The sequence below is a fragment of the Vipera berus genome, assembly GCF_964194415.1.
Source record: "Vipera berus genome assembly, chromosome: 1".
NCBI lineage: Eukaryota > Metazoa > Chordata > Lepidosauria > Squamata > Viperidae > Vipera > Vipera berus.
This window is the reverse complement of record NC_138202.1, coordinates 140,394,068-140,403,577: the sequence shown is the minus strand read 5'-3', so window position 1 is coordinate 140,403,577 and position 9,510 is coordinate 140,394,068. Positions and strand designations below refer to the sequence as shown.

Here is a 9,510-nt window from a genome sequence, read left to right as displayed (position 1 = left end):
GGTGGGAAGGTAACAGCGTTCCGTGCGCCTTTGGCGTCTAGTCATGCCGGCCACATGACCACGGAGACATCCTCGGACAAGCACTGGCTCTTCGGCTTTGAAACAGAGATGAGCACTGGCCCCTAGAGTTGGAAACGACTAGCACGCATGTGCGGGGGAACCTTTACCTTTACCTTTAACAATAAAAAAAACAAAATAACCAAGGCTGGATTAGATTAGGTGGTTTGAGTAAATGGTTTGATGATAGAATGAACAAGGCTAACAGGAAATTACAGAGCTATTTACATCAAGGAACACGTCTTCAAAAAGTATATATACATCATTATCTTATATCAATAAGCCAGCATTCTCAAATGTGGTGCCACCCAAATACATTAATCTGACTAAAAATGTTGGGAGTTGTACTCAGTTACATCTGAAGAATTCCAGTTTGGAGAAGACAGTTGTAGACAATGAAGAAGTAAAATATCTTCATCCGCACAGGCTCTGGTTGAATCTTGGCTGACCTCAAAAAGTCAAGCAAAGCTGGACCTGGTTAGTGTCTGAATGGGAAACTTTCATGAATATCCAGCTGAAAAGTAAATAAGCTTAGTAATAACAAACTAATGCATAGAATGGCTGCTGTTATAACTGAATATTTGGGATGCAAAATCAATAAACAAGAAAAAAGCAAAAAGTGTACCACCAAAATGGAAAATCAGGTTTCAAAATAAGATGCAAGCAAGCTAGAAGAGATGAAAGATAAAAAGTTGAAAACAAGAGGACCACCTAGAAATATCACCTAGAAACAAGGGAAATCAAGGAAACAATGAAAATAGTAAATTGTATTGATATACTTGGGACAAGTTACCTGAATGAATGCATTTGACATTGGAAAATCTGTGTCTCCAACTGGATCTGTGGGTTTCCTGTGGGACTGTTATCTTTCATCTGATCCTGACCTGTTCTCTTGCCTTTCATTTTCCTTTTGGTTGTGAGAGACTCTGGTACCCTGGCTTCCACAAACCACCCCTCCCTCCCTCCCTATCTACCTACCTACCTATTAGTTGACTGGTTAAATTCCACTACAGATCTGACAGTCTTCTAAAAAAAACCAAAATCAACAACAAAAGATCAGTGTTGCTTTTAGCAGATGTAGCATTTGCCTCTCTGCAATGTTCAAAAGTATTAAATAATTCGTGAGACCTCCTAGACAGTCCTAATTTGGTCTGAATCACTTTAGGAGAGTACTACTTTCATTCTGGGTTTGTTTTTTTTTTGGTGTTGCAGACTATTTCAGATTTAAATTTTAGGTGAATTCTTAGCCTCCAAACAATTTAGGCACTAGAGGAATCCTTTAATTCGCTGTGTTTTTGCTTCATGATTCTATCTTCCATCTTCCTGTGCCCTTTCAAATGCTATAGTAAGCAGACTTCTGAAGAAGCACGATTCTCTGCAAAAGCATGATTTAGTCTTTCTGTCTCACATTAGCTATATACATTTAATCATATGCATTGTTTTCACAGCTCATTTTTTTCCTTTCTCTTTTATATATCAAGAAAACGCCTTGTGGTGTTCATGTTGCATTCTAGAAAATATGCCTGAAATCAGCATTTCTTAGACCTGTCTTTGATCAACAAAAGGCCTGTTTTAAAGCAGTCCCCTAGCAATTTTCAGAATTTATATGAAACAAGCCTTTTGTAAGTTATGTTTCTTAAAAAAACAGAACAGAACAGCCTTCAGATTCAGGAAAAAAACCTGCTGCTTATAATGCATTTAAATCTAGTGGCATCCATGAAGATGCAGCAGAGAGAGAGAGAGAGAGAGAGAGAGAGAGAGAGAGAGAGAGAGAGAGAGAGAGAGAGAGAGAGAGAGAGAGAGAGAGAGAGAGAGAGAGAGAGAGAGAGAGAGAGGGGGGGGGGGGAGGGAGGGAGGGAGGGAGAGGGAGGGAGAGATCCAATGGGATTCTCATGTTTCTGTTTTGGCATGTTGCAAAAGGCATTATCAGCATGGAAAGTATCATGTTGTTTAATATAGTGATTAAAGTTTAGGAATCAATGAGGGAGGGGGAGGAGGAGGAGACTCTTTACCATCAAGAATATAATTGAATTAATATTTATTTATTATCTTTATATCTCACATTTCATTTAGGCAGCTGTACTTTCTCTTACATTATATCTAGTATACCTCTAAAGCTAAAAAAAGGTACCAAACGGTTTTATCATCTATCCATAACAGCAATATCAATGTTGCTATTTTCAACACATAATGGTGAAAAATTAGGAATCCATAAGGGAAAAAAAGAATAAAAGATCATGATGATTCTTTAGATTTATACATTTCATTCGGGAGCTAAAAGCTGAGAGAAAGTGACTAGCCAAAAATCACACAGTAACACAAAGTGGTCCTAGTTCAAGATCTTAACTATCCTAATACAATGGAATCTTCCATTTACAAACTTTTATTGCCCTTTGAAAAATATTTGTTTGTTTTCTTCATTCTCTAGAACTTTTCACTGTTTTGAGATTTTTTTTATTGGTACAAGCTGATAGAAAGTGGTGGCTGACATGCCTCATGGGCCCTGCAAGCAAAGCTGTCACATTGGACCCCAGAGAGACCCCAGATTAGTTTGAGAAATAATTGTAGAATGAAAGTAGAGTCAGACTCATAGAGAACCCTAATAACTATGGAGGTTCAAATTCCTGGCATGTCATAACTGAAAATTTTACAGACTTTGTCTTGCCTTTGAAAAGTATTTATATTTTCTGTTCTGAATGAAACTTATTTTAAAAAATTAAAGAGTGGCTCTACTTGAAGTGCTAGATTCAGGTCCTCCAAGCTGTTAAGATGGATTCATCTTTCATTTTTGTTTCTCCCCTTCAATTCATATATTCATTAAAAGAAAATAAATCACCTTTTCTTCCTATTCCCTGAAAGAAGAAACATATACCCATTGGAAATTTCTTTGTAAAAAATCAAACTGAATGAAATTCTCAGTCATCCCTATTTTGGAATACGAATATATATATATATATATACATACACACACACACACACACACACACTCACACATACATACACACACACATAAACATATATATATATATATATATATATATATATATATATATATATATATATATATATATATATATATATATATATATATATATACACACATATGCATATGTATATACATTTACATATATATATATTCAGCTCATTCTGTTTAGTAAAGGTAATATGTCATTTTGCTTCTAGAAATAGTCTATAGACAGATATCAAAACGCTCTGTGCAAACACTCATTCATACTGACCTGTGATTTAATAAGTGAGCGTAAAGCTATAGATACAATCAGTGTATTGATTCTTATTGACAGTTATGATACTTCTATTCTCTTCCTTTTCTGCCCTTAGCTCCAGAATGCCTTCCAGAAGGACACCGTATTCTCCATCATACCTATCGTAGCATCAATTTTGATTCTCTGGAATTGCAGGAAAAAGCCATTCAGGACATGATTTGTGATCATTCCCTTCCACAAGGCTGGTACCGCTTCATGATTGAAAACAAGCCTGCAGAAATGCCAACTAGGTGTATCGAAGTAAGTGAGATAAAATGAAATGGAATTAAATGTGCTCTCTCAATAAGTCTTTCATAAACCCAGGTTCTCCCAAAGATTTGAGCTTGCAGCCCTACAAACATGTCCATCAACTCCCAGAATCCTTAATCCTCTCCTACAATATTTAGGATTTCTGTGGTGATAAGCATCAGGCTGGAGAAGGATTTTTTTGAGTACTTGAGTGGCACCATCTTGCCTCAGATGCATTCTTCTATCTTAATTAGTAGGTACGGTACATTAAAAGAGAACAATGTATGATTAGGAGCACAAAGGAATTTCCTCATCCAGGGAACAGCTTGATATACAGATCTAATCAAATTTATTTCTTTTTATATGCAAATGAATTCACCTCATGCTTTCTGAAGCTCAAAAACTTCATCTCACAGGCTGAAATATTATTAATAGTTCAACACGTCTACTGTATTATAGCTCAAACCCATTGCTGACATGTTTTGAGTCATATGAAATATGTGATTGGATTAAGTGGCAAGTGTGAAGCAATTCAAGAACCTATTTTTTATTTCCATTTTTTTTACAGGAAGTTTTTAAATAATGCATTATCTGCTGCTGGGAAAGTAGGTAACTCAAAATATACTGGGCATTTGCTTGACAGAAAATCTTCAGCAGCTCTGATCAGTGACTTAAAGGTTATAATACCTTTGAGGTTTTAGTTCTTTGATGGATAAGTTCTTGATTCAAAATAAATAATATATTACTTTGCTTCTTTTATAGATAACTTTGTAATTCAAAAAAATAATAACTTTCTAATTCAAAGCACCACCTCACTTAAAAAATGTCTTCATTTAAACCACAACATTAAAATAGGATTCAAACTGAGATAAGGAAGTTCTGATTTTAAAAAAATAAAACAAAGCTTATTTAAAAAGTAGTCAGTCTGAATTTGGAACAATCTGCGTAGCTCTTGTGACCTCAGAAATACGTAAATTTTAATCTAACACTTAATAGCTTCCTTCTAGAAAAGATCAAAATGGCCTGATTAACACTATCAATTTGTTGACTGTGTGTATATCCCATGACTAATGAATTTCATGGTATAGCTAATCAATTATCCCTATGATTAACAAAGAACACATTTTGTTAGTAAACTGAAGCACTGCTGGTGAGTAAAAAGTGTTTTATATATACTGCTCAAAAAAACAAAGGGAACACTTAAACAACACAATGTACTGTACTTAATAGTAGGATGTCTTATCTTGTATTCCCTTTATTTTTTTGAGCAGTATATTTACTAACTGTGATTCCTGTTATGATTCTTTGCAACATGATATATAGGCTACTATGTGATCCAGATGGGTTTCCACTTATTTGAATATTACATATACAAATTTACAGATATACCATATGAACTGGGCTTTGTATGATTTCAGATACGTCATAAGAACATGTATATAAGCTTGCTTACTCATGACATATATATGATCTCTGATATATTCATGATTGTTTTATGTTTATAAATATTTCATATCATTTATTTTTCTACTGAAACTTCCTCAGTGACTATATTAAAGTCAGTGTGATTGCAGTCATTGTTTCACTCCTACTATTAAGAAATCTTTCTTCATTCAGAAATACCTTGTGGTGCAATGGCATTAGGATCTCTGTGTTATCAGAAAAAAATGTATGCATTTTAGTTGCTAATTGCTACTTAACTAAATAATGATAAATCCATTAGAGCTGAACCAAACATATGCAGCAGAGTTAATAACATCTCATTTAAATTATATTAATCAAACTGCTCCAGATGTGAAATCTGCCGTAGGTTTTCAAGCCTTTTCAAGCTTTGCAACCTCATATTTCAATATTTTTTATTTATTTATTTTAATTCCATTTATATCTCGCCCTTCTCCGAAGACTCAGGGCAGCTTACAAGCTTAGCAGTAGCCTTCATTCTATGTATATGCCTGCTTATTAGGGCTTTCACACACACCCCAAGCGGCATTATTACAAAGTCAGCTTAATTGCCCCCAACAATCTGGGTCCTCATTTTACCTACCTCGGAAGGATGGAAGGCTGAGTCAACCTTGAGCCTGGTGGGATGCGAACCTGCACTAATTGCAGGCAGCTGGTGTTACTTAAGGAGGCATTAGCCCACTGCTCCACCAAGGCTCTTCATTAATATGAATTAATATGAACTAGGAATTGAAATGGAAATGGGCTGGTCACATAGCAAGAAGCACTGATGGCAGGTGGACCAAGGCAGTCATAGAATGGATCACACTTGATAAAAAGCATCCACAAAAGAGACCTAAAACAAGATGGATAATTACATCAACAAGTATTGAGGGCCCAAATGGCAAAAGGAAGCTCAGAAATGTATTGGTTGGAAACATGTGGAAAAGGCCTTCATCCTAAAGTGGATAGACAATGGCTGAAATGATGATGATCATGATCATGATTTCACTAACATTTACAGGAAAACTAAATGAATGAAATATATTGAAACATACATTAACCAATATGTCATATGCTCAGGACATGTGATGCCAAAACTGATATATTGTTTACTTTTCAATTAATTACATTTTGATAATAATAAGTTGGAAGGGACCTAGGAGGTCATCTAGTCCAACCCCCTGCTCAGGCAGGAAACCCTATACCATTTCAGACAAATGGCTGGCCAGTCTCTTCTTTAAAACTTCCAGTGTTGGAGCATTCACCACTTCTGGAGGCAGGTTGTTCCACTGGTTGATTGTTCTAACTGTCAGGAAGTTTCTCCTTAGTTCTAGGTTGCTTTTCTCCTTGACTAGTTTCCATCCATTGCTTCTTGTCCTGCTTTCAGGTGCTTTGGAGAATAGCTTGACTCCCTCTTCTTTGTGGCAGCCCCTGAGATATTGGAACACTGCTAACATGTCACCACTCACCCTTCTCTTCGTTAAACTACACATAGCCAATTCCAGCAACCGTTCCCTATATGTTTTAGCTTCCAGGCCCCCAATCATCTTTGTTGCTCTTCTCTGTACTCTTTCTAGAGTCTCAACATCTTTTTTACATCGTGATGACCAAAACTGGATGCAGTATTCAAGGTGTATTGTAAAGTGGTATTAGTACTTCACGTGATCTTGATTCTATCCCTCTGTTAATGCAGCCTAGCACTGTGTTGGCTTTTTTGGCAGCTGCAGCACACTGCTGGCTCATATTTAAGTGATTGTCCACTGGGACTTCGAGATCTCTCTCACAGTTACTACTATTGAGCAAGGTACCACCTATACTATACCTGTGCATTTGATTTTTCCTGCCTAAATGTAGAACCTTACTTTTTTCACCATTGAATTTCATTTTGTTAGATAGCGCCCAGTGTTCGAGTCTGTCCAGATCCTCCTGTATCTTAAGCCTATCTTCTGGAGTATTGGCTATTCCTGCCAGCTTGGTGTCATCTGCAAATTTGATGAGTTCCCAATCTATCCCCTCATCCAAATCATTGATGAAGATGTTGAAGAGCACTGGGCCCAGAACAGAGCCCTGGGGCACCCCACTACACACTTCCTTCCATGTAGATGCAGTTCCATTGAGGACCACATGCTGAGTATGGCCTGTCAGCCAGCTATGAATCAATCTGGTGGTGATGCTATCTAACCCACATTTTTCTATCTTATCAAGTAGTAGGTTGTGATCTACTTTGTCAAATGCATTACTGAAGTCCAAGTAAATTATACCTACAGCATTCCTTTGGTCTATTAATTTTGCCACTTGGTCAAAGAATGCAATAAGATTTATCTGGCATGATCTGTTTTTGACAAACCCATGTTGGCTTTTAGTGATAACTTTGTTTGCATCAAGGTGCTTGCTGATTTGTTGTTTGATTATCTTTTCCAGAATCTTCCCAGGTATTGAGGTCAGGCTGATAGGTCTGTAGTTTCCAGGATCTATTTTTTTCCCTTTTTTGAAGATGGGAACTACATCAGTTCTCTTCCAGTCCTCTGGTAGTTCCCCAGTGCTCCAGGATCTTTGAAAAATATAGTTCAGTGGTTCTGAGATCACGTCTGCCAGTTCCTTGAGAACCTTGGGGTATAATCCATCTGGTCCTGGTGATTTGAACTTGTCTAGGCTGGACAGGTGCTCACTTACCATTTTCTTGCCTATCTTAACTTGCATTTCTATTCTGTTTTTTATGGCACTGGTTTGGGTAGGTTGGACTGTTTTTTTCCCTTTGTGCAAAGACAGATGCAAAAAAATGAGTTAAATAGTTCTGCTTTCTCCCTGTTGCTTGTCACCTTCTTGCCACTTTCCCCCACTAATGGACCAATCATTTCCTTAACTTTTTTCTTGTTTCTTATATGTTGAAAGAAGCTTTTATTGTTATTTTTGACTTTGGTCGCAAGCCTTAGTTTATTTTGAGCCTTAGCTTCCCTCACTTCATCTTTGCAGGCACGGGCTGTTTGCTGATATTCTGCTTTAGTTATGTGCCCCTCTTTCCACTTCTTATACTTGTCCTTTTTATCTTTCAGTTTATCAGAGAGTTCTTTATGCAGCCATGCTGGTTTCTTTTGAGAGCTGTTATTTTTCTTCTTTGTTGGTATTGTGCTAGACTGGGCCTTTATTATCTCACTTTTCAAAATTTCCCAAGCTTCTTGAGTTGTTTTCCCCTTGAGGATTCTCATCCATGGAATTCTTCCCAAGGTCTCTAAGTTTATTGAAATTAGCTCTTTTATAGTCCAAGACTCTAGTTTGGCTGTTTTCTATTGCTTGTGCTTCCAGAATGTTGAATTCCAATATTGCATAATCTCTTCCCCCCAAGGTTCCTGTGGCTTCGACACTTTCTATCATTTCATCTCTGTTAGTGAGAATTAAATCCAATATGGCTAATCCCCTAGTTCCCTTCTCTACTTTTTGGGAGAGAAAGTTGTCTGCTAGGTTTGTCAGGAATCTGTTAGATCTTCCACTTGATGCAGAGTTTGTCTCCCAGTTGATATCAGGGTAATTAAAGTCCCCCATTACTATTGTGATGTGCTTCCTACATACCTTAGTTAGCTGACTAGCAAAAAGTTCATCTATTTCCTCTGCTTGGTTGGGTGGCCTATAGTATACACCTATGGTAATGTCATTTTTTTCCTCTTTTATATTGACCCAAATGCATTCATGTTTACAGTTTTCTTCATTGTTGTGCTCTATTTCTGTAGAGATAAAGTTATTTCTTATATATAGAGCAACTCCACCTCCTCTTTTGTTTAGTCTGTTTCTTTTAAATAATTTAAATCCCTCTAGCTGTGTGTTCCATTTGTGGGTCCCACCATGTTTCTGTAATTGCAACAATATCATATCCGCCCTCATTTACCTGAATTTCTAATTCACCCTGCTTACTGGTCATACTCTGCGCATTGGTGTATAGACATTTGAGTCCTTTATGACTGACCCTGTGTTTACTTGCTACATAACTTATGTGGTGCCTGAGTTCCCCTATTTTCTTAGATTGCCAGGGACAGTGATGTTCTGTATCAATTGACTCACTTTCCCCATTGCTTAGTTTAAATATTCCTCCAGAAAAGCTGTGAATTTATTGCCAAGTAACTCAGTCCCTTTCTTGGATGGATGCAGACCATCTCTTTTTGTACATTTTTTCATTGGACCAGCTACAGACATCGTGACTAATATAACCAAAGCCTTCTCCTTTACACCACTCCTTTAGCCACATATTAAATTCTGCTATATGCTGGCCTTTTTCATTTTGCTCCTTATACACTGGTAAGACCTCTGATGTTGGAAATGTTGGAAATGTAAACATAACTTAGGTACATATTATCATATTTGGTGGACATGTGATAAAGTAAAGGCTTATTGGAAAAAAAATACATGCTTGGCTAGAAAAAATATTAGGAGAACATGTAGCATTTAATCCTGAATTTTTTTATTAGGTATAGTACCAGAAAAGACTAACAAACAAAATTTATACTTG

The 9,510-nt window shown here is 36.8% G+C and overlaps 1 protein-coding gene across 1 annotated transcript in view; it reads left to right on the top strand.

The window, feature by feature from the left end:
• Positions 1 to 2,665: 2,665 nt before the first annotated feature.
• VWDE (von Willebrand factor D and EGF domains) overlaps positions 2,666 to 9,510 on the top strand; it is a gene marked incomplete at its 5' end in the record, with an annotated part of 228,776 nt that continues 221,931 nt past the window's right edge. Inside the window, 2 exons of the mRNA XM_081339263.1 lie at positions 2,666 to 2,684; positions 3,397 to 3,581. Coding sequence (XP_081195389.1) covers positions 2,666 to 2,684; positions 3,397 to 3,581 — 204 coding nt within the window. The remainder of the gene's footprint in view (positions 2,685 to 3,396; positions 3,582 to 9,510) is intronic.